We start from the raw sequence: 26,673 nt of genomic DNA, 5'->3' as shown, positions 1-26,673 counted from the left end.
CATATTTTAGTCGATTATAGTATGTTGTCCCTTAACACAAAAAACAAGTTCATTGACCGTTCTTGTATAGAAATGAAGAATTCTTTTGCCCAATTCTTTTGCTTGCTCCGAAGTTTAAACATTTACCGGTCTTATACCTAAAAGTCATTATAGTATCGATGGATCAAACAACGGCAATATATACCATTTCAATTGTAAATGGTGTACAAATCGAGGATGTACACGTGTCATTGCTTCTCCTCCCATGTTGTGATCTTTGTAGAAACTGGGAACACATCGTGCGCTGGCCAGTACATCACGTGCCAGACTACGTCACTCCTGGTCACCCAGAGTTTGGAGGAGAAGAAATGGGATGACTTTTGCAGGTCAGTCTAGACGTGAGGCAACACACGGGCACTTGCTACATTATGAAAATAATGTGAGTGGCAGGAGCTACTGCTAAAGAGGACACGTTTACCCTTTTCGCTGACACCGGGTGTCATTACCGATGTTCAGTGATCCATTCATATCATTTTCATCACTATTTTACGCCCAATTGAATCTGTTTCGGCAGATGCCTTTTTTCTCATAACACAGATATATGTTTCAGGATTGACATGTACACTTAGTCTTGAACATCAAATATCGTTACTTTGTAAGAAAACGGACAGATTTATGGATGACAACTTCTGGTTTATTGTACGTTTTCTTACTTACTCACCAACTGTAAGAATGCCAATCAAACAGATCGTTACTTTGGCACACATCTGATGTCATGAAATAATCCAGATGCTGTGTATTTCTGAACGTTATTCGTAACATGACGTGATATCATCTTAACCAAAAATACAAGCGACAAAACCATTTCCATATTCATAAAACAAATCTCTGCCCCAAACAGAGTCGATTGTACAACGATATACAACGCATTTTGCAGCACGTCCCTGCGGGACTCTGACTCTCGAATTCATGTGTGTTCAGTTATACGCGTAATGGTATACGTAGTACCATACAAAATTGCCGAATAAATCCGAATCATACATTCGAATGACACAATCTTTATGGAATCCGTCTATTGCTGTCAAGCATTCCAAGAGCTGTATTCTAATTTGGTGTGAATTTGCAGCTTTTATTACACTGTACTAATCAGTCAGTCAGTCTGTATGTGGCCCGGTGGGTCCCGATGGGCTGCATGTACGTGAGTGAGTGAGTTAGTATGTTTTTACGCCGCTTTTAGAAATATTCCAGCAATGTCACGTCGGGGGACAACAGAAATTGGCTTCACACAATGTACCCATGTCGGGAATCGAACCAGGGTCTTCGGCATGACGAGCGAACGCTTTAACCACTAGGCTACCCGACCGCCCACTGCATGTACGCAAAGGCGCTTCTCAGATATAATGTACAGTTCAATGACGGTTGAAAAAAATTTGCAACGGTTTTTTGTAGGCAACAACTAGGCATTTAGGACCACTTGTTTACTATTAACATCTCGCTGTGTATTTCTGTTAAAACTGATTAAGGTTATTTTCATTGCTGTCAACACCTCGTGGTATATTTCGTTTAAAAAATGCTTGTGATTAAGGTTCGCTTTTCTGTCAACACCTCGTGGTATATTTCATTTAGAACTGCTAGTGATTATGAAGGTACACTTTATTGCAGTCAAGACCTATCCTATACTCAGCTATGTATATTCCTTCCAAAGCAATACATACACCTTGTCTTACACGCACTTCTCCCCAGCTATGCTGATGCCTTCCTGGCGTGTAGGAGAAGTCTGCAGGATGACTGTGACGACATCTACACCACAGCAACAGCATTGACATTGCCGGGAGAGGTGGTGACGAACGATAAAGCAATGTATTGTAGTCCAGACGGTAAGCTTGTTGAACACTTGATCACTAGTCGGATGTGGTTACCGCTGTGGTAAAGTTTTAGAAAATCTAATGAACATGTTTGTCATGGAATGAACGAACTTGGTTCAAATCTTCCTGTAACATCTGGCAGTTCTAAAAGAGAATGACATTCAGGTAATACAATGATTAAATATGAATCAATAATGCTGCATTTGTCACAAAATGCTACCAATGAGTTAAGGAAATGAATGGTCAAAGATGTATTTTTGAAATAATTGTTTCTATCCATTTCATGTCATTAGGATCAAGTCCAAGCTATTTGTCATGTTTAACAAAACTAAAGTCCTGCGAATCACGTCTTTATATAACGGGCGACATAGACAACACTGTGGTCCTTTATTACTGTAGGTGAGTATACATATATCTTGTCGATATACAGGTATACAAGGCATTCATGCTGGGAAAACAGGTGTATATCCTCGAGCATTTCAGTTATGCAACAATATGTGGATGCCACACCCATTAATTTCCACTAGTAATCAATCCCTTAGACGAGTATATCGAAATTGTGGCCTTGCATCGTTGTATGTCATGGCATACGTGATAAAAATAGTTTAATATATAATGACATGTTTACAAGATAGACATACGTTCAGTGTAAAGCTAGGTAACCTACAGAGTTGATGGTGGGCGTTCTGTTCCATGATCAGTTTAGCCCTGTTAACTCTACAGGTAACCTAACTCCACATTGAAAACAGCCTATTCTCCTTCATTCTACCATGACGAAAGCAACACGAATATATTGGTGTTAACTATTGAATCTAACTGTGTTAAACACTGAGTCAAAGGTTTGGAGCAGGTTGTTGAAAATGTATGAAGAGAATACGGGCAATAGTCTTTAAAAATGTATGTCGTTGTACTTTACTCGAGCTCAATCCCTGTGCTTTTTCATCAATATGTACTGAAACACTTTGAAAACGCATGACTCTCGAAACCAGTGACTAGTAGCTTATACCCAGGTATGAAAACGTGAATGAAGGTTCAACCTCAGACAACGTTATTCAAATCTTGCATGCCTTCAGGCCTCACTACCACACACCAATTTGTGGGGGCACGGGTGGCCCAGTCGTCTAAGGCACAGCGATTCGATGTGCAGAGTTGCGTCCCTTGGATACGCCAGGAACCTATGATTGTGGGTTCGAATCCCGGTTCGCCTCAATTATGTTTCTAGGTTTGTCAGCACCATACCCGTGCTCGTGGGTTTCACCGAAGTGGTAAACGTCTGAGACCCGCATCACTTCTGGCTTTCCTCCCACATTAAGCTGACACGCCGCGATAAAGTGGAACACTGTTAAAAAGCGGCGTTAAACCCAACTCACTCACTCACTCACTCACACCAATTTGTTTGTTTTCTCTCAGTTCGCTGAAAACATTTCCCAAATCCACTATTCGTTTTCATGGGGTGTCAGAATGCTTGACTGAGTTTCATTAACATTGAAACTACTGCTTCAGCAAACATTATATTATTCAGCCTAAATAAGATGAAGCAGTCATCCCACTATCATGACGTCACACAGAAAAATATTTCGGAGACAGACAACGCCTAATTTCTAGCTTCTGTTGTCTCAAAAACATATGAACCATACTCCAGACAATGTCAATGACAATCATTAGGAGGAAGTACTGTTCTTTTAATATTAGCTTGCGCCATGAACTGGTCAACAGATGTGGTTATTGTGATTTGAAACCCTTGCTGGACCAATCAGATTCAAAATATTGCAAAGTCAGGATAGGATCCCCATTTGTTTTGTTTTAAATATTTTCACTCACTCACAATATCTTTAATTGAATGGAACAGGTTATAACAAATCATAACATTGTTTGTATCAGGTGCATATTTTTTTCAAACGTTATAAGTATTATGCAAGATATTGGCTTGTGAGACTGTGTAATTGTAAATATCCCATTGAACGTTACGTACGTTACTCACAGCTGCGATGTAATGGTCAAGACAAAGCACCTGCTGAATGCCGAGGGTTCGAGGTTTAGGTTAAGCAATACCATAGAGGGTTATTGTTTCTGTGTGCAGGTCGCTGGTCGATTACAGGGCGTGTCTGTCACAGGACCTGGCAGCGTGTCAGCAAGACACCATCAGTCTTCCGAGTCTGTTGGCCTCGGCCACTGCCAACTTCACCAGGACGTGTTCTGGCATCAACAGTGAGTAGCATTTTCACTTATCTTAGAAAGGGGCCATGGGTTGTCTGAGGGTCGTCTGAGGTGCCGCAACTGGCTGTGCAAAGAGTTGTGTCCCTTAGGCATGCCAGGCACCTATGATCCCATATTTGCCCTGATTATGTTTCTAGGTTTGTCAGCCTGACCTGTGTCATTTTTGTCTTCCCTCCTTGAATAAGATGACAGGCCAATTATTACACAAATGCTGTTCAAAGCGGCGTTAACCTCTTATCAACTTATTTAAAAAGCATCTGTAGCTGTGTCTAATAGAATGTGATGACTAAAAATGTGTCACTCATGTCCTAAACAAAATATCACAATACACGTAATAATACATGACACGATAATTACATGAGATCTCCAGTAACCTTTGCTTGAGAGGCGACTGTCTGGATGGGTTGTAACTTGGATGATAGTGTACCCCGACGGCGTGCGACGGTACGCATAACTGTGAGGGACATTCTCGACATCTCACATTCTCGGACTTAAGGCTTATCTAGCTTGTTTCCAAAGGTCCAGATCGGAACAGGCGAGAACGAGAGAACGCGAGAATGTCCCTCACATCCATGTCCTATACATAACACCAATCACTGCATGGTAGGTTTGATTCACATTCGATTATTTACAGACCGCTATAGTGTGGCATTTATCAGCAAACAAACAAAGGCAGTAGCTTTCAACTATACGTAACAGCTTGTTAAACCTATTCAATGAACACGTACTGAAAACAAAATAATGTTAAAAACGGTGCACTGATCAATCAGGTGTGATACATACGCGGGAACATATGTTGTGTTAAACATTAACATGCCAATACAAGTTTGCGTGCTATATCAAAGTGTTGTCGTCATCTGCGTGGCGAGGCACAGCTCGGTGATTAATATTGCATGTCCTATAGCCATAAGCAATCAGAATGCTTCATGGTGCGTGTGGATTGCTTAATAGTGTATGTGACGTTTCGTCAGGTACTTTTATAAGTACATGTTTCCCCGCTATTGTGTTACCGTCATCTGTAAATAGACATAATACTATTATTATTATTATTATTATTATTGTTATTGCTGGTTATTATTATCATTACTGTTTATCTTGATCACTGGTAATTATTATTATTGCATTGGTTATCTTTTGGGGTTATCATTATTATTATTATTATTATTTTGTGTGTGTTATAGTAACCATATAATTTCTTCTGATGTTAACATGATGCTATTTCAAGCAACATGTGGTTTCATATGAATCATTTGTGATATACGCCTTATGCGCATGGGACGTTAGTTGCTGAAGTTCCCAGTACTTGACCTATCCTATTACATGCAGCACCATATTCACCTAGTTTAATGTGTGTTTCAGTAAATGCTGGAGTCCGGGAAATGAGCTGTAAGTGATATAATTACATAAAGCGAACCCCCTTTAATCCACTTTAAGAAACGTCAATACGGGATGTCCTGTATACTCAGTACAATCCACATGTTAACCGGAACAAGGCGTTACTGTACACATCATATCTCATCAAGTCTCGACAATCGGTGTTTCACGTATAAACGTAATGCAAATGTATTAAATATTTTTGTGGTAAATCTACATGTACATGTGATAAACATGTAAATAAGATGTATATTATGTTCATTTTATGACTCGTCCGTGAAGAAATCACCCGTTTTTATAACAATACACCTTTACTACACATTGTGTAATAACATCAGATGCAGTCGGGACTACTTTGGGCATCGGCTGGTCATTGGAATGAAAGGGGCACGGGGGCCTAGTCGTCTAAGGCGACGCGATTTGCTGTGCAGAGTTGCGTCCCTTGGCCACGCCAGAAACCAGTGATTTTGGGTTCAAATCCCGGTTCGCCCCGATTATGTTTCTCGGTTTGTCAGCGCCATACCCGTGCTCGTGGGTTTCACCGAAGAGATAAACGTCTGAGATCGGCATCACTTCTGCCATATAGCTGACACGCCGTTATATAACTGGAATAATGTTAAAAGACGCGTTAAACTCAACTCACTCACTCATTGGAATGAGGTTCGGCAGCACTGTGCAAGCGTTAGATACGTTTTTAAATACACCCATAACAAAAACGATATCTTCCGGGGATTCGTTCAGTAATATATAACATTATACTAATTTCCAGTAATATATAATATCCACCTCCTTTGTTGCAGGTTCGTCAACAATGCTGTTGCTGCTGGTGACGTGGGTTGTTTTGTTGTGTCGTTCCTGACGAAGCAAGACGATGGCGCGACACTCCAAATTGAACATTTTATGTATAAAAATGGCATATATTACAAACTTTACCAACGTTAGATGTACTGCCGTCTAAATTTGGTTGAACTCTATTGAGCTGTTCATCTAAAGGGTATCGTCATGTCGTTGTATGCAGTTGTACTCAGGGTTGAATGTTGTACTGTTAGGGGCAAACCATTTAAAACTCAAAGAGTGGGTATATGTGTAAGACCCACAACACATGTTTTTGTTGTTGCTTGTTTGTTTTTCGTTTTTCGTTTTTTTTCTTTGGGGTTTCTTTTTCCTTTGTTGTTTCTCCTCTTTTATTTGGTTGGGGGTGGAGAGGGGGTAAAGGATGAGCATTTCTCATTATATTTTTTTCAAAACATTCAAGCCCCACCCCCAAACAGCCGCTCCCTCCCCTAAATATCAAATGATGAAATTATATATACGATATTTCCAGTATTGTGGAACCCATGTATATACAGACAAACACCGTTGTGTCCGAGTTGAAGGGATCTCCGTAAATACTCCGAGTTATCCGAAGTTCAACACAACCGAAATATGATGAATGAAGAAGGGACACGCAGGGGACCAAGTTTTTACTTTGAGATAATCGTAAGTTCGACAGAACGGTGTGTAATAGTAATGCATAAATATATAGACTATATGCAATTAAAGAGTTTCTTGTCTTGTGGCAACAAACAATACGGATTAATTCGGATGAAAAGATGATTTTTGTAATCTTTCAAAGAACTTCTCGAACTGTTTCTGGCTAGTTACATGAGGACCTGTAGCTGGAGATATAACAGATTGTGCAATGTAATACAGGCTGGTGATATAGTGAGTGACGGAGCTGTGTTGCGCCGCATTACACTCTAACCTCAACGGAATTCAAAGTATATATGCACAAACATGCATGTAAATTCTAATCCATTTACTACTAGAAGGCACGCTTACATATGACACCTCTCTGGCACAGGCCGCCTCCGTGGATAGAGTGTCTGCCCCGAGAGCGGAAGGGGTTCGATCCCGGATGCGTCATACCGAAAGATGGTACTTGTTGTTACCCTGTCTCTCGCTCGTCATTAATGGGATAAAACAACGCCTGGCCCGGAGGCAATGCTGTTTCTGAGTAGGGTATTCATGTTGAACTGCGGCATGGTAGCATTAGCCCGGACTAGTGCAAGCAAGCAAGCACGCACGCACGCACGCACGCACGCACGCACGCACGCACGCACGCACGCACGCACACGTGCGATAATCTTGAACATGACGTTAATCCCCATTTCACCTCGCCACTCCTCTGTGGTACACTGTACTCATGACGTTTACACAGTTCTAGTGCACATGCAGTCCACGTATCATAGGTGTACCATAGATGATGTATAAGATGTATAAACTGTCATATGAAACCTCACTTGCGGTAAAAATGTCACCACAAAACACTAAAAAAAACAACGAATATGTCAAGCAAAACACTAAGGATTTTCGGGGGCACGGATCCTCCTACATTAAGCTAACACGCCGTGATATAACTGGAATACTGTTAAAAGCGGTGTTAAACCCAACTCACTCACTCATTCACTCACTAAGGATATTTGGCATGATAACCAATGGTATGGAAAAGGAACTGAAATAGTTAGGTACTGATGTGCGACTATCGTTGAGGACGTAAGCCGAACTAGTGAGTGAGTGAGTTGGGTTTAACGCCGCTTTTAACAATATTCCAGTTATATCGCGGCGTGTCAGCTTAATGTGGGAGGAAAGCCTGAAGTGATGCAGGTCTCAGACGTTTACCACTTCGGTGAAACCCACGAGCATGGGTATGGTGCTGACAAACCGAGAAACATAATCGAGGCGAACCGGAATTCGAACCCACAATCATAGGTTTCTGGCCTGCCCAAGAGACGCAACTCTGCACAGCGAATCGCGTCGCCTTAGACGACTGGGCCACCCGCGCCCCCGTAAGTCGAACTAATGACGATTGGACATAATTATGGTCACGTCGCGTTCGATAATTACACCACATGACACAAAACTAAAAAGTACATATTTTGTTGAAATATTCATTAAAAACAGTCCTGTTGACAGCAAAGCAATAAAACTGAGACCATGAACAACTACCAGATTAAAACTGGATTTTGTCGTCTCATGTATCATACATTGATCTCACAGGATAATATACATTGACAGCAAATCAATGAACATTCACAAAACGACAAATTGTATCACATTTTAGACCTTTAGACTGTAGAATATTTGATAGCATGCTAATTGTAACACATGAGAAAGGTGTGACAATTTTGGAAAACAATTAATCTGTTCTTGATGAATTTTTTTGTGGTAATAAAGTATTTCCAAACGGTATTCGACAAGATAACAGCGGTAGTATATGAAACAATAACCTTGAAAAAAACATTTATAACATGACTGGCAGTCAGAGTCAAAGATAGTGAGAAGTCAAGGTCATGGCTAATAGGGGATTGCCTAAAAGTCGGGCCAAGAAAAGTCGGGCCGAGCCGGGCCAGTGGGTAATACTAAAAATGGATTGCAGAATAATAAAACGAAACGTGCATATCTAGGCAGATCTCAAATGTCCAGAAACGGATAGTTTTGCTCATTTAATTGAGTTTGAATCAAAATGTATCTTCAGCAATGTAATAAACTGATAATTATAGCTACATACCGAGAGTTTATACCGAAAAGTCAGTGTCTTGACTGTGTCTTTACTTTGATGAGAAGGTTTCTCACCGACCTTAGCGTGCAGGGCTGTGATGTCCTGGGCAGGAATTCGAAATGACAGTGTTTTGACTACTCTTCTTTCATTAATTAACGTGTTTGGCATACCTAATTAACCTTTACTAATTCATGTTAAACCAACACAGGGTGTTTTCTGCAAGTGGATATTCGCGAATGTCATAGGACTGACACGACACGTGTTAATAACTGTCAAAGCGCTTCTAAAATTACAACACATACTTTACATCTATAGACTAATTATAATATCATATCTACCTATATAACACTTTAGTGTCTCATATTGCAGTAGCAAACACGGTGCTCAAAAGTGAAGCCCTTTTCCCTCTACATTCTCTCTATCAGAAGTGTTTGGCTTGTGTTGGGTCCGACTTGGCCCGGGTGGTTAAAATCAACTTTAAACACACCGACGTATCTTCAAATCTGTTTACATCTATAGATTAGTGTTATATCTACCTATATACCACTTTATTATGTCACGTTACATCGTATTTAAAGAATACAAGGGGCTCAAAGTAAAGCATTTTTACTGTATTTTCTTAAGAAAATCTATGTCAGAAGTGGTTGGCTTGTGTTGGGTCCGACTTGGCCTGGGCTGTCAAAATCAACTTTAAACACACATATGTATTTTCAAATGTGTTTACATCTATAGATTAGTGTTATATCTACCTATATACCACTTAATAATGTCACGGTACATCGTATTTAAAGAAAAGAAGGGGCTCAAAGTGAAGCCCTTTTCCCTCTACATTCTCAACATAGTCTCTATCAGAAGTGTTTGGCTTGTGTTGGGTCCGACTTGGCCCGGGCGGTCAAAATCAACTTTAAACACACAGACGTGTCTTCAAATGTGTTTACATCTATAGATTAGTGTTAAATCTACCTATATACCACTTTATAATGTCACGATACATTGTATTTAAAGACAAAAAGGGGCTCAAAATGAAGCCCTTTTCCCTTTACATTCTCAACATAGTCTCTATCAGAAGAGTTTGGCTTGTGTTTGGTCCGACTTGGCCCGGGCGGTCAAAATCAACTTTAAACATACAGGCTTATCTTCAAATGCGTTTACATCTATAGATTAGTGTTATATCTACCTATATACCACTTTATAATGTCACGGCACATCGTATTTAAAGAAAACAAGGGGCTCAAAGTGAACCATTTCTACTGTATTTTCTTAAGCAAAACACTTCTGATAGAGACTATGTTGAGAATGTAGAGGGAAAAGGGCTTCTCTTTGAGCCCCTTGTTTTCTTTAAATACGATGTAACGTGACATTATAAAGTGGTATATAGGTAGATATAACACTAATCTATAGATGTAAACACAGTTGAAGATACGTCTGTGTGTTTAAAGTTGATTTTGACCGCCCGGGCCAAGTCGGACCCAACACAAGCCAAACACTTCTAATAGAAACTATGTTGAGAATATAGAGGGAAAAGGGCTTCACTTTGAGCCCCTTGTTTTCTTTCAGTACAGCGTTCTGAGACACTATAAAGTGGTATTTAGGTAGATATAACACTAGTCTATAGGTGTAAACACATTTAAAGATAGATCTGTGAGGTTTAAGTCGATTTTGACAGCCCGGGCCAAGTCGGACCGAACACTTCTGACAGAGATTTTCTTAAGAAAATACAGTTAAAATGCTTCACTTTTGAGCACCTTGTTTTCTTTAAAAACGATGTACCGTGACATTATAAAGTGGTATATAGGTAGATATAACACTAATCCATAGATGCAAACATATTTGAAGATACGTCTGTGTGTTTAAAGTTGATTTTGACCGCCCGGGCCATGTCGGACCCAACACAAGCAAAACACTTCTGATAGAAACTATGTTGAGAATGTAGAGGGAAAAGGGCTTCACTTTGAGCCCCTTGTTTTCTTTAAATACGATGTACTGTGACACTTTAAAGTGGTATTTAGGTAGATATAACACTAGTTTATAGGTGTAAACACATTTAAAGATAGATATGTGAGGTTTAAGTTGATTTTGACAGCCGGGCCATGTCGGACCCAACACAAGCAAAACACTTCTGATAGAAACTATTTTGAGAATGCAGAGGGAAAAGGGCTTCACTTAGAGCCCCTTGTTTTCTTTAAGTACAGCGTTCTGAGACACTAAAAAGTGGTATTTAGGTAAATATAACACTAGTTTATAGATGTCAACACATTTAAAGATAGATCTGTGAGGTATAAGTTGATTTTGACAGCCCGGGCCAAGTCGGATCAAACACTTCTGACAGAAATTTTCTTAAGAAAATACAGTTAAAATACTTTACTTTGAGCCCCTTGTTTTCTTTAAATACGATGTAACGTGACATTATAAAGTGGTATATAGGTAGATATAACACTAATCTAAAGATGTGAATCCATTTGATGATACATCAGGGAGGTTTAAGTTGATTTTGACAGCCCGGGCCAAGTCGGACCGAACACTTCTGACATAGATTTTCTTAAGAAAATACAGTGAAAATGCTTCACTTTGAGTATCTTGTTTTCTTTAAATACGATGTACCAAGACAGTATAAAGTGGTATATAGATAGATATAACACTAATCTATAGATGTAAACACGTTTGAAGATACATCTGTGTTTTTAAAGTTGATTTTGACCGCCCGGGCCAAGTCGGACCGAACACTTCTGACAGAGATTTTCTTAAGAAAATACAGTAAAAATGCTTTACTTTGAGTACCTTGTTTTCATTAAATACGATGTACCCTGACATAATAAAGTGGTATTTAGGTAGATATAATACTAATCTAAAGATGTGAATCCATTTGATGATACATCTGTGAGGTTTAAGTTGATTTTGACAGCCCGGGCCAAGTCGGACCGAACACTCCTGACATAGATTTTCTTAAGAAAATACAGTTAAAATACTTTACTTTGAGCCCCTTGTTTTCTTTAAATACGATGTACCCTGACATAATAAAGTGGTATTTAGGTAGATATAATACTAATCTAAAGATGTGAATCCATTTGATGATACATCTGTGAGGTTTAAGTTGATTTTGACCGCCCGGGCCAAGTCGGACCGAACACTTCTGACATAGATTTTCTTAAAAAAATACAGTAAAAATGCTTTACTTTGAGCCCCTTGTTTTCTTTAAATACGATGTAACGTGACATTATAAAGTGGTATATAGGTAGATATAACACTAATCTAAAGATGTGAATCCATTTGATGATACATCAGGGAGGTTTAAGTTGATTTTGACAGCCCGGGCCAAGTCGGACCGAACACTTCTGACATAGATTTTCTTAAGAAAATACAGTGAAAATGCTTCACTTTGAGTATCTTGTTTTCTTTAAATACGATGTACCAAGACAGTATAAAGTGGTATATAGATAGATATAACACTAATCTATAGATGTAAACACGTTTGAAGATACATCTGTGTTTTTAAAGTTGATTTTGACCGCCCGGGCCAAGTCGGACCGAACACTTCTGACAGAGATTTTCTTAAGAAAATACAGTAAAAATGCTTTACTTTGAGTACCTTGTTTTCATTAAATACGATGTACCCTGACATAATAAAGTGGTATTTAGGTAGATATAATACTAATCTAAAGATGTGAATCCATTTGATGATACATCTGTGAGGTTTAAGTTGATTTTGACAGCCCGGGCCAAGTCGGACCGAACACTCCTGACATAGATTTTCTTAAGAAAATACAGTTAAAATACTTTACTTTGAGCCCCTTGTTTTCTTTAAATACGATGTAACGTGACATAATAAAGTGGTATTTAGGTAGATATAATACTAATCTAAAGATGTGAATCCATTTGATGATACATCTGTGAGGTTTAAGTTGATTTTGACAGCCCGGGCCAAGTCGGATCGAACACTTCTGACAGAGATTTTCTTAAGAAAATACAGTAAAAATGCTTTACTTTGAGTACCTTGTTTTCTTTAAATACGATGTACCGTGACATAATAAAGTGGTTTATAGGTAGATATAACACTAATCTATAGATGTAAACACATTTGAAGATACATCTGTGTTTTTAAAGTTGATTTTGACGGCCCGGGCCAAGTCGGACCCAACACAAGCAAAACACTTCTGATAGAAACTATGTTGAGACTGTAGAGGGAAAAGGGCTTCACTTTGAGCCCCTTGTTTTCTTTAAGTACAGCGTTCCGAGACACTATAAAGTGGTATTTAGGTAGATATAACACTAGTTTATAGGTGTAAACACATTTAAAGATAGATCTGTGAGGTTTAAGTTGATTTTGACAGCCCGGGCCAAGTCGGACCGAACACTTCTGACAGAGATTTTCTTAAGAAAATACAGTTAAAATTCTTCACTTTGAGTACCTTGTTTTCTTTAAATACGATGTACCGTGACATAATAAAGTGGTATTTAGGTAGATATAATACTAATCTAAAGATGTGAATCCATTTGATGATACATCTGTGAGGTTTAAGTTGATTTTGACAGCCCGGGCCAAGTCGGATCGAACACTCCTGACAGAGATTTTCTTAAGAAAATACAGTTAAAATACTTTACTTTGAGTACCTTGTTTTCTTTAAAAATGATGTACCGTGACATTATAAAGTGGTATATAGGCAGATATTACACTAATCGATAGATGTAAACATATTTGAATATACATCTGTGTGTTTAAAGTTGCTTTTGACCGCCCGGGCCATGTCGGACCCAACACAAGCCAAACACTTCCCATAGAACCTATTTTGAGAATGCAGAGGGAAAAGGGCTTCACTTTGAGTACCTTGTTTTCTTTAAGTACGATGTAACGTGACATTATAAAGTGGTATATAGGTAGATATAACACTAATCTAAAGATGTGAATCCATTTGATGATACATCAGGGAGGTTTAAGTTGATTTTGACAGCCCGGGCCAAGTCGGACCGAACACTTCTGACAGAGATTTTCTTAAGAAAATACAGTGAAAATGCTTCACTTTGAGTATCTTGTTTTCTTTAAATACGATGTACCAAGACAGTATAAAGTGGTATATAGATAGATATAACACTAATCTATAGATGTAAACACGTTTGAAGATACATCTGTGTTTTTAAAGTTGATTTTGACCGCCCGGGCCAAGTCGGACCGAACACTTCTGACATAGATTTTCTTAAGAAAATACAGTAAAAATGCTTTACTTTGAGTACCTTGTTTTCATTAAATACGATGTACCCTGACATAATAAAGTGGTATTTAGGTAGATATAATACTAATCTAAAGATGTGAATCCATTTGATGATACATCTGTGAGGTTTAAGTTGATTTTGACCGCCCGGGCCAAGTCGGATCGAACACTTCTGACAGAGATTTTCTTAAGAAAATACAGTAAAAATGCTTTACTTTGAGTACCTTGTTTTCTTTAAATACGATGTACCGTGACATAATAAAGTGGTATTTAGGTAGATATAATACTAATCTAAAGATGTGAATCCATTTGATGATACATCTGTGAGGTTTAAGTTGATTTTGACAGCCCGGGCCAAGTCGGATCGAACACTTCTGACAGAAATTTTCTTAAGAAAATACAGTTAAAATACTTTACTTTGAGCCCCTTGTTTTCTTTAAATACGATGTAACGTGACATTATAAAGTGGTATATAGGTAGATATAACACTAATCTAAAGATGTGAATCCATTTGATGATACATCAGGGAGGTTTAAGTTGATTTTGACAGCCCGGGCCAAGTCGGACCGAACACTTCTGACAGAGATTTTCTTAAGAAAATACAGTGAAAATGCTTCACTTTGAGTATCTTGTTTTCTTTAAATACGATGTACCAAGACAGTATAAAGTGGTATATAGATAGATATAACACTAATCTATAGATGTAAACACGTTTGAAGATACATCTGTGTTTTTAAAGTTGATTTTGACCGCCCGGGCCAAGTCGGACCGAACACTTCTGACATAGATTTTCTTAAGAAAATACAGTAAAAATGCTTTACTTTGAGTACCTTGTTTTCATTAAATACGATGTACCCTGACATAATAAAGTGGTATTTAGGTAGATATAATACTAATCTAAAGATGTGAATCCATTTGATGATACATCTGTGAGGTTTAAGTTGATTTTGACCGCCCGGGCCAAGTCGGATCGAACACTTCTGACAGAGATTTTCTTAAGAAAATACAGTAAAAATGCTTTACTTTGAGTACCTTGTTTTCTTTAAATACGATGTACCGTGACATAATAAAGTGGTTTATAGGTAGATATAACACTAATCTATAGATGTAAACACATTTGAAGATACATCTGTGTTTTTAAAGTTGATTTTGACGGCCCGGGCCAAGTCGGACCCAACACAAGCAAAACACTTCTGATAGAAACTATGTTGAGACTGTAGAGGGAAAAGGGCTTCACTTTGAGCCCCTTGTTTTCTTTAAGTACAGCGTTCCGAGACACTATAAAGTGGTATATAGGTAGATATAACACTAGTTTATAGGTGTAAACACATTTAAAGATAGATCTGTGAGGTTTAAGTTGATTTTGACAGCCCGGGCCAAGTCGGACCGAACACTTCTGACAGAGATTTTCTTAAGAAAATACAGTTAAAATTCTTCACTTTGAGTACCTTGTTTTCTTTAAATACGATGTACCGTGACATAATAAAGTGGTATTTAGGTAGATATAATACTAATCTAAAGATGTGAATCCATTTGATGATACATCTGTGAGGTTTAAGTTGATTTTGACAGCCCGGGCCAAGTCGGATCGAACACTCCTGACAGAGATTTTCTTAAGAAAATACAGTTAAAATACTTTACTTTGAGTACCTTGTTTTCTTTAAAAATGATGTACCGTGACATTATAAAGTGGTATATAGGCAGATATTACACTAATCGATAGATGTAAACATATTTGAATATACATCTGTGTTTTTAAAGTTGCTTTTGACCGCCCGGGCCATGTCGGACCCAACACAAGCCAAACACTTCCCATAGAACCTATTTTGAGAATGCAGAGGGAAAAGGGCTTCACTTTGAGTACCTTGTTTTCTTTAAGTACAACGTTCCGAGACACTATAAAGGGGTATTTAGGTACATATAACACTAGTCTATAGATGTAAACACATTTAAAGATGGATCTGTGAGGTATAAGTTGATTTTGACAGCCCGGGCCAAGTCGGATCGAACACTTCTGACATAGATTTTCTTAAAAAAATACAGTTAAAATACCTTACTTTGAGCCCCTTGTTTTCTTTAAATACGATGTACCGTGACATAATAAAGTGGTATTTAGGTAGATATAATACTAATCTAAAGATGTGAATCCATTTGATGATACATCTGTGAGGTTTAAGTTGATTTTGACAGCCCGGGCCAAGTCGGACCCAACACTTCTGACATAGATTTTCTTAAGAAAATACAGTTAAAATGCTTCAATTTGAGTACCTTGTTTTCTTTAAATACGATGTACCGTGACATAATAAAGTGGTATTTAGGTAGATATAATACTAATCTAAAGATGTGAATCCATTTGATGATACATCTGTGAGGTTTAAGTTGATTTTGACAGCCCGGGCCAAGTCGGACCGAACACTTCTGATAGAGATTTTCTTAAGAAAATACAGTAAAAATGCTTCAATTTGAGTACCTTGTTTTCTTTAAATACGATGTACCGTGACATTATAAAGTGGTATATAGATAGATATAACACTAATCTATAGATGTAAACACATTTGAAGATACATCTGTCTTTTTAAAGTTGATTTTGACCGCCCGGGCCAAGTCGGACCCAACACAAGCCAAACACTTCTGATAGAAACTATGTTGAGAATGTAGAGGGAAAAGGGCTTCACTTTGAGCCCCTTGTTTTCTTTAAGTACAGTGATCTGAGACACTATAAAGTGGTATTTAGGTAGATATTATACTAGTTTATAGATGTGAATCCATTTGATGATACTTATGTGAGTTTAAAGTTGATTTTGACAGCCCGGGCCAAGTCGGACCGAACACCTGTGTGACTGTTGAGAGTATAGGGAGAAGAGGTCTACTTTAACCAACGTGTCTGCTTTAAATACGACGATAAGTGACATTATAAAGTGGTATTTACTTATATATAGAACGTTTCTATAAATATAAACACTATGCTCACAGATGGAAATTTGTATCACGATAGCTAGAAGTATTTGATACGTTTCAAATCTTACTTCGTTTAACGATTGCTCTTTTACATGTTACCAAGATCAGCGACGCTTACACACTGCTCCACTTTCTGGTTTTTAAGCTATTTACTCCGAATTACTTATTTATGGTGCACTTTTTTGTTTGGTGATTGTTCATTAATGTCATGTGTGTATGTTGCATCAATTATATGTAGGTATGATCGTCGATAATGAAGTAATTAGCCAGTAACACTTTGGCCCGTCCTGGCCCGGCCCGGCCCGACTTTTAGGCAATGCCCTATAATAGTTCAGTTGAGGTAGAGGCGGCGTTGTTGGTTGTTAGTTTTAATTAGGAATTGACTGTCACTTCGTGTGAGTTCATTGGAGTATGAACCTTCATGGAGTGAGGGCCAAGCATTGTATAAATGTCGGAGCTTGCGACGGAATTCTTCTACTTTTTATATCACTTTTCTTACCTCGAAGCATGTCGAACTATGCACATTTTTATTTAGTACGTGTGTCTTTATGTTTACACTGACACATACAACAATCATCCGTAACGCGGAATGAAGTAGTTCCTCATTAGTAGAGGAGACAGGAGCGTATGTTTGCTCACATTGTTCTACAGTGACATATTTTGTAGTTTGTTTACAACAAATATTATCAAATATATTCATCATATATGGGAATCTGTTAAGAACTACCTCAATATGTCCGTCACAGTGACAGCGCGCCGTAACACATTTACATCAAGTACAAGACGTCAAAATGGCCGACACGATAAACGTGACGGTAAAGATTTCCTGTGTCGAAGTGTTGGTCATCACTGATCAGTTGGCCGATCAGTGCTAAAAACTGGGAAAGACATATTCATGATCAGGGTTTGACGAAAATGTATTCACTGGATATGTTGTGTTCATAAATAATTGAACGCTAGAGAACAACCAAGCCTCCATCATGCGCCTAACGATCATCCCACAGGGCGAAAAAGGCAAAATAATCATATGAATGGACCACCGAAACACAGTTATGATACCAGGTGTTCGCGAAAAGGGTAAGCATGACAAAATGTAAACAAACATCCTTGAGAACACATTTTGATAGTGATTCATTAAAACATGCTAAAGATGTAGTCGAAATCATACAATGGGCTCTGGGCCAAAGATGTCTTATTTTTAGTGGACGGCTTTTGTCGCTTTTAATGTTGTGCTATCGCTTCAGGTTAGCAAGTACATCTTCAACACCGTTGAACTTCCATGATTTTTCTTAAACGTAGACTTTTGCTACACCTCTCTGTTCACGTTATGCGTCATGCAATTACAGATAAATGAAAGATAAACAGTGTCCGTTAACATCAAATTTGCCAGATAACTCAACATTCATTTATAAACACCTTGGTAAATTCTATTAAGATGTCATCATATATTTCTTCTTCTTTAGGAATAAACGCACACAGATGCCGTGTAAACATGCGTACGTAATGTATGCAAACTGCAGCGTCAGATATTCATACTTGTATTTCCATTATATGAAAAGAGTACATACAAAATGGATGCGATAGATTTACAGAAGCTCGCGTCTCGGCGTGTACTAACAATGATCACACGTAAGAGTACAGGGTGCGGAGAGCATCTAATATATATCACATTTGTTCTATAAACCTTAGCGCCTCAACTGACAAACAGAACATAATGCTTTGTAAGTGTGAGAGTTGGGCTTTGAGATGAACTAAGACCTATATCGCGTTAATTTCTGTCACGACGAAAAAAAGTCAAATAAAATCAGTAATATTGTTAGAAGAAGTACACATGTTTACAATATTGTGTCCCTGAAGAGTTTAATGTTATAGATTTTGCTTTAAACCAATGTGTATTTAGGCTCTCCACATAAACATGTCACCATGTTTGCAAACGTAATAACAGTATTTACCTTATGTAATTGACAAACCCGTTTACAAACTACACACTTCAAAAAGAGGGTGTTTGTACAAATGCATATTAAAATAAACAGCTTTGAATATGTCTTCATAATTATCCTTCAGCTGTTACAGACACACCCTGCAACTTATATGCATGTCATCATTTGAATGCAAAATGTTTGACTTGATCACTGAGCCCTGCAAATCAGATGTTCTCTACTCGAGTGTGCCTCTTCTGCAGCCAGTAACACAGGTGTCTCTAGATATGGTGGCATTGATCACTAATCAAGACCTTTATTAAGACACAAACATCACCAACAAACACAAACCTCGCAAACATCACCACCAAACACAAACATCGCAAACATCACCACCAAACACAAACATCGCAAACATCACCACCAAACACAAACCTCACAAACATCACCACAAAACACAAACCTCACATACATCACCACCAAACACAAACTTCCAAAACACACATCACCACCAAACACAAACCTCACAAACATCACCACCAAACACAAACGTCCCAAACATCACCACCAAACACAAACCTCCCAAACATCACCATCAAACACAAACCTCACAAACATCACCACCAAACACAAACCTCACAAACACACATCACCACCAAACACAAACCTCACAAACATCACCACCAAGCACAAACCTCACAAACATCACCACCAAACACAATCATCACAAACATCACCACCAAACACAAACTTCCAAACACAAACCTCGCATACATCACCACCAAACACAAACTTCCCAAACACACATCACCACCAAACACAAACCTCACAAACATCACCACCAAACACAAACTTCCCAAACACACATCACCACCAAACACAAACCTCACATACATCAACACCAAACACAAACTTCCCAAACACACATCACCACCAAACACAAACCTCCCAAACATCACCACCAAACACAAACGTCTTAAACATCACCACCAAACACAAACATCACAAACATCACCACCAAACACAAACCTCACAAACATCACCATCAAACACAAACTTCCCAAACAAACATCACCACCAAACACAAACCTCCCAAACATCACCACCAAACACAAACCTCCCAAACATCACCACCAAACACAAACCTCACAAACACACATCACCACCAAACACAAACCTCACAAACATCACCACCAAACACAAACCTCACAAACATCACCACCAAACACAAACCTCCCAAACATCACCACCAAACACAAATCTCCCAAACATCACCACCAAACACAAACCTCCCAAACATCACCACCAAACACAAACCTCACAAATATCACCATCAAACACAAACCTCACATACAAACATAACCCCACAAATATATATTGTCAATGCAAGGGAACAACCAGTCTAGCTGATCCGCCGAAAAAGACTAAAAAATCAGGTGAAACGCAAAATAGTCTGTGAACGTTATATGAATGGACCTGTGAAAATCAGCGATGCCACCGGTAGCACCCGCCATTTACAACATTTGCATAAAAAAAGTAACTTTTATTGCCTGTCTCCGCACAGCAGTACTCCTGCCATGCGTCGACGGCGACCTGTGAACCAACCGGACAATAAAGTGAACGATGAACCCGAAAAACCAGTGACACGACTGTGCAATTACTGATTTTGTTGAAACTGATACGACATGTTAATTTTGAATGGCTATGGGCCGGGAACGCCACTTTGAATGTCAGATCGTCCCGGGAAAGCCGAGGGATTCTGCTGTTGGTACCGCGAACGCCACATCGATGGATTAGCCGTGAATGCATGCCGTTTTATGATATAAACGAGGCATACAGAAATATATCAGTAGGTATACGCTTTATGATAGTTATTCAGAAATAGTACAAATACATAAAATGCATGAAACCAAAATATAATTAATTTAAATAAATCACGATATTAACAATTTACAGCTAACTGGCAGTGGGTTTACCCACGATGCGGATGTCCTTACAGATACAGCGCTTAAGAAGATCAAAACATATGTGTCAAGACCCTATCACAAACTTTCCAAGGTTATCTTAAAATAATTGTTTTATTGTCAGGGCCGTACAGCTGAACACACAAACAAACAAACACAAACATCACCACCAAACAAAACCCACAATCCAACTACAAACCTCACCACCAAACACAACCTCACAGACAAACACAAACCTCACAGACAAACACAAACCTTACCTACCACCAAACACAACCTCACAGACAAACACAAACCTCACCACCAAAAACAATGTTCTCCACTTGATCATATAATTGACCGATAATCGTCTGACTGGATCTATGAATTGTGCTCTGAAAACCAACACCACATCGAGAGACGTCAGGTCTATTTGATACGTGACAACACCTTAAAATAAGTAAAGGTATGCATAAACACAAGGCGAACCTACCTTTGCTCTGTGCTAGCTCCTTTCGAATGTCAACTACACAGTTGCACTGCGCACTACAGCTTGTTCAGAGGATGATCGTTATGTATGTGCGCATTTTGACAAACTAAATTAAAAAAATTACAAAACGGCGTTCCGGTTCGGTTCATAACAGGGGCGAATCAATCACTATTTCATGTAAACAGGACAAACCGTGGCTTGCATTTCTGTAGCTTAACTTAAACGTTGGTTCATAACTTAAAAACTTAATCAGACATTTTTTGGACAAGGTCGAGGGAGTCAATAATCGCCAATTCGCCACTACTAAAGATTTAAGTTTGTGTTTCTTTCGCAGCATCATATAACGTAAACATGTATCTAGTAAAATGTCACCGTGACGCGTGTTAACACTGCACTTATGTGCGTATATTTGTAACTTAAACTAACATATGAGGACGGGGGAACGTGACATTCTGGTTCATGTTGGCAAGTGACGGAAAAACTGGAAAACACAAATCATTGGTCACTGGTATTATCAGTATAACGGGAAACAGCAACTGCAAAACGCCGACCAGCAGATAATTAATTCTTCCCGACAACCTCATCCTATTAATCTTTTGTTGACTACATTGTACATCATTTCACCAATTAGAGTATGTATCCCCAATTCTATATAATTCTAATTGGTGAAATGAAATGAATTGGTCAACGAAAGATTGACACATACACTTGTATGACCATCAGAGCGGTCCAGGTGAAACCTGAGCTCATCTGTCAACTGTATACCATAGCAGTCTTGTCTTCTGAACGTCAAATGCTGTCTTCTCCAAACTGAAATGCTGGCAGTGACATGGAAGCAGAATTGGCCGTATCGCTGGACGTCGGGGCCGGATGATGTGCTCCCTCGACCCGTTGGGTACAAACATTTTCCGTCAGAGACCTCAGACGCTATTCGAAGTAGAATACCTCAAAGTGATTATACGACGCATCAGGTTCCACTGAGACAGACGATGACACAGATGTAAAATTTATATTTGGGAATATTTCTACTATCTAACACAATAGTACGAGTTTAACTTTCCGTGGCCGAAAAATACTTTTTATATTAATTTCAGCCTCTTGCTATAGTTGGGATCAACTGAAAAGCTGGGTAATGACTTAGACCACAGACGCTATTCTCCGTAGGTTACATCAACGTCTCCCGTCAGAGGAACACAGACTCTATACTCAGTATGTTATACAAAACATCTTCCGTCGGTGAATTCAGACGCTATTCTAAGTATGTTATACCAAACTTCTTCCGTCGGGGAATACAGACGCTATTCTCAGTATGTTATACCAAACATCTTCCGTCGCTGAATTCAGACGCTATTCTAAGTATGTTATACCAAACATCTTCCGTCGGGGAAAACAGACTCTGTTCTCAGTATGTTATACCAAACATCTTCCGTCGGGGAATACAGACTCTATTCTCGGTATGTTATACCAAACATCTTCCGTCGGGGAATACAGACTCTATTCTCAGTTTGTTTTACCAAGCATCTTCCGTCGGGTAATACAGACTCTATTCTCAGTATGTTATATCAAACATCTTCCGTCGGGGAATACAGGCTCTATTCTCAGTTTGTTATACCAAACATCTTCCGTCGGGGAATACAGGCTCTATTCTCAGTATGTTATATCAAACATCTTCCGTCGGGGAATACAGACTCTATTCTCAGTATGTTATACCAAACATCTTCCGTCGGGGAATACAGACTCTATTCTCAGTTTGTTATACCAAACATCTTCCCTCGGGGAATACAGACTCTGTTCTCACTATGTTATACCAAACACCTTTCGTCGGGGAATACAGACTCTATTCTCAGGTATGTTATACCAAACATCTTCCGTCGGGGAATACAGACTCTGTTCTCAGTATGTTATACCAAACATCTTCCTTCGGGGAATACAGACTCTATTCTCAGTATGTTATGCCAAACATCTTCCGTCGCTGAATACAGACTCTATTTTCAGGTATGTTATACCAAACATCTACCGTTAAATAAATAACGACGCTATTCTCAGTAGGCGACATAAAACATTTTCCGTCAGAGGAATAACGACGCTACTATCAGTTAGTTACATCAAACATCTTCCTTCAGAGAACACAGAAGCGACTGTAAGTAGGTTACCTCAATAGTTCAAATTCCGAAATATACTTTACATCTTTATTTCTGTCTCATGATATATTGGGTATAACTGAAACGTGGAGTAATAGGTTAGACCTGAATCACGTATTGTCGGGTTATGAAATATTTGTAAAAATAGTATGATGTGTACAGACGTTAGTCTCAGTAGGAAACATCAAACGTCTCCCATCAGAGGAATACATACGGAAGGTCATAAGTATCCATTATCGATTTTTCAGAGAGTGAAAGAGTTGGATTTAAAGAGCTTTGAACAGTATTCCAGTTATATCGCGGCGTGTCAGCATGATGTAGAAGGAAGGCCCGAAGTGAATTAAATATTGATGCAGGTCTTCGACGGTTATCCCTTTTGTGAAACCCAGGATGTTTTTTTTCAATCACATTTGACGTCATTCTACGTTCGAGTTGCGGTGTTTACACTGTCCAAGGGACCTGCAGGTAGACAAGGAGAAGTCAAATATAATCCTTAAACACGGTCACTGTGCTCGTGGGTTTCACCAAAGTAGCAAACTTGTAAGACCTGCACCACTTCGGGGTTTTATTCCACATCTAACTGACACGCCGTGTTATAACTTCAACAGATGATGTAACTCAACTCAATCACTAAATCATCAACTATAACCGTTGTTTACTAATCAATATAGATAATTGACAAGAGTTTCATTTCATTATTATTGTTATATCATGGCGCACAATCGATCAGAAACGATTGATCAAAATTTGTATCCAATGAACGTTAAGCAATTATTTTCTGAACTTTATACCCGGCTGATATCTCAAATATTAGTTCTGCAAAACAATGACACAGAAACAATGTTTCAGTTTGACATGGGGCATTATTGGCAACATGCCGTCCTGTTTGAAAACTTGAAATGGGCACCAACTAAAGTACAAAGCATCCCTTAAAATAGACACCATTGATCTGTTGGATCATGTAAATTGTCAGTGGATGGATCGTGGGCATATCTGCTTCCTTGGTGTCCATGATATTGAATAACCTATACAATGATTAGTTGATCGAATTGTTTTGCCTCTGTTCATGTTAACCAATACTTGAGGTTTGCTGTACCAATGACACGAGGTGCATATACATATTTATTTAGTAACCCACAGCAGTAAGTATTGATATTCCTTATTAAGGATTCTGGGTCACCAGAAAGTTATGCTTCTCGTACGAGGCGATTTAATGTATCATGAGATGAGGCTCGGTGGTTGTCATCGTTACCGGACGGCGTGGATAGTTGCTCATAATGACACTGACTGGTTTGCCTGGTCCAGATTAGATCATTTACCGGTCTCCGTCATATGTTTCTAAGAACGATGTGAAACCCATATTCACACATTCAGGTATATAACCCCCATGTAACATACTCCTAGAAATAGCAGTGAGCGGTGTGAAATAAGGTTTACCATCGCGTTCAAGACTAATTGCACTTATAAAGTGTCGTGCGTGTGTGTATACGTACGCACTAATCCTGATTAATGCCGGTTTTATAATGCTAGCACCCGAGGTACTATGTCGCAGTTTACCATGAATTCCCCACTCAGGGTACGACTGACCCCGAGCCGAGTCCTTGTTTTAGCCCTTTTATACCCAACGCAAGGCACGTGTGCACTGACGTCTTGTTTGCAATGTGCCATCATTCATTGGTTGTTCAGGTGTGTTGTTAATGTACTATACTTCCCCAATCAAAGACCTGATTATGCCTTTTAGTTTTAGGAGTTATTATGTATGTACTAATGTAATATGTTATAAACAAGATATACGTCAATAAATAAAGGGACAAAACCCTTTCCACATCCAGTAGAAACCTGAGACCTAAAATGAAATGAAATGAATCACTATCAAATAGTAATGATGCCAGGTGTTCACAAAAAAGTGAGCGTATCTTGCCCCACTGGTGGCACCTGTCACAAACACATGCAAAGGCAAGTCAATCGTTCGCCTTTGCATGTGTTTGTGGCGGGTGCCACCGGTAGAGCAGGACACGCTCGCCTCTTCGCGAACACATGGTATCATCACTATTTCTTTGTTGCTCATAATGTAGTCGTAATCTTACAATCGATTCTGTTTTTGGTAGACATTTCTAATGAATATGGAAAGAGTTTTGTCGCTTTTATTAAACTTGTCGTTGTCAGGTAATAAACGCTTGTTGTCAGGGAATATGCGCATGTTGTCATATACCTAAACTTGTCATTGTTAGGTACTATATATGCATCCTGCTATACTTCTTAACGTATCGTTGTCTAGTAAAATACGCATGTTGTCAAGATAATATAGCCTTGTCAGATTATAAATGCATGTTGTCATATATCTTAGATTGTCATTGTTAGGTACTATATATGCATCCTGTCATATATCTAAACGTATCGTTGTCTAGTAAAATACGCATGTTGTCAAGATAATATAGCCTTGTCAGATTATAAATGCATGTTGTCATATATCTTAGATTGTCATTGTTAGGTACTATATATGCATCCTGTCATATATCTAAACGTATCGTTGTCTAGTAAAATACGCATGTTGTCAAGATAATATAGCCTTGTCAGATTATAAATGCATGTTGTCATATATCTTAAATTGTCATTGTTAGGTACTATATATGCATCCTGTCATATATCTAAACGTATCGTTGTCTAGTAAAATACGCATGTTGTCAAAATAATATAGCCTTGTCAGATAATAAATGCATGTTGTCATATATCTTAAATTGTCATTGTTAGGTACTATATATGCATCCTGTCATATATCTAAACGTATCGTTGTCTAGTAAAATACGCATGTTGTCAAGATAATATAGCCTTGTCAGATTAAAAATGCATGTTGTCATATATCTTAAATTGTCATTGTTAGGTACTATATATGCATCCTGTCATATATCTAAACGTATCGTTGTCTAGTAAAATACGCATGTTGTCAAGATAATATAGCCTTGTCAGATTAAAAATCCATGTTGTCATATATCTTAAATTATCATTGTTAGGTACTATATATGCATCCTGTCATATATCTAA

The 26,673-nt window shown here is 38.6% G+C and overlaps 2 protein-coding genes across 6 annotated transcripts in view; one reads left to right on the top strand and one right to left on the bottom strand.

Annotated features, from left to right (window-relative positions):
• LOC125372324 overlaps positions 1–7,026 on the top strand; it is a 30,148-nt gene extending 23,122 nt beyond the window's left edge. The window contains exons 6-11 of the mRNA XM_048381868.1: positions 263–365; positions 1,723–1,856; positions 2,138–2,243; positions 3,925–4,052; positions 5,421–5,447; positions 6,236–7,026. Of these exons, the coding sequence (XP_048237825.1) occupies positions 263–365; positions 1,723–1,856; positions 2,138–2,243; positions 3,925–4,052; positions 5,421–5,447; positions 6,236–6,294 (557 nt within the window). The 3' untranslated portion in view covers positions 6,295–7,026. The remainder of the gene's footprint in view (positions 1–262; positions 366–1,722; positions 1,857–2,137; positions 2,244–3,924; positions 4,053–5,420; positions 5,448–6,235) is intronic.
• Positions 1–21,596, bottom strand: part of LOC124115216 (salivary glue protein Sgs-3-like) — a 242,143-nt gene extending 220,547 nt beyond the window's left edge. For 2 of the 5 annotated variants that reach the window (XM_048381866.1, XM_048381865.1), the window contains exon 1: positions 21,494–21,570. The gene's annotated coding sequence lies outside the window, so the exon portion shown is untranslated. Of the gene's footprint in view, positions 1–21,493 lie in introns of all 5 variants that reach the window. The other 3 variants (XM_048381860.1, XM_048381855.1, XM_048381867.1) reach the window with 3 other exon arrangements.
• Between the last annotated feature and the right edge of the window lie 5,077 nt (positions 21,597–26,673).

This window comes from Haliotis rufescens, unplaced genomic scaffold, assembly GCF_023055435.1.
Source record: "Haliotis rufescens isolate VD_foot unplaced genomic scaffold, xgHalRufe1.0.p SCAF_4, whole genome shotgun sequence".
Taxonomy (NCBI): Eukaryota; Metazoa; Mollusca; class Gastropoda; order Lepetellida; family Haliotidae; genus Haliotis; species Haliotis rufescens.
This window is presented reverse-complemented; position numbering and strand designations above follow the sequence as displayed.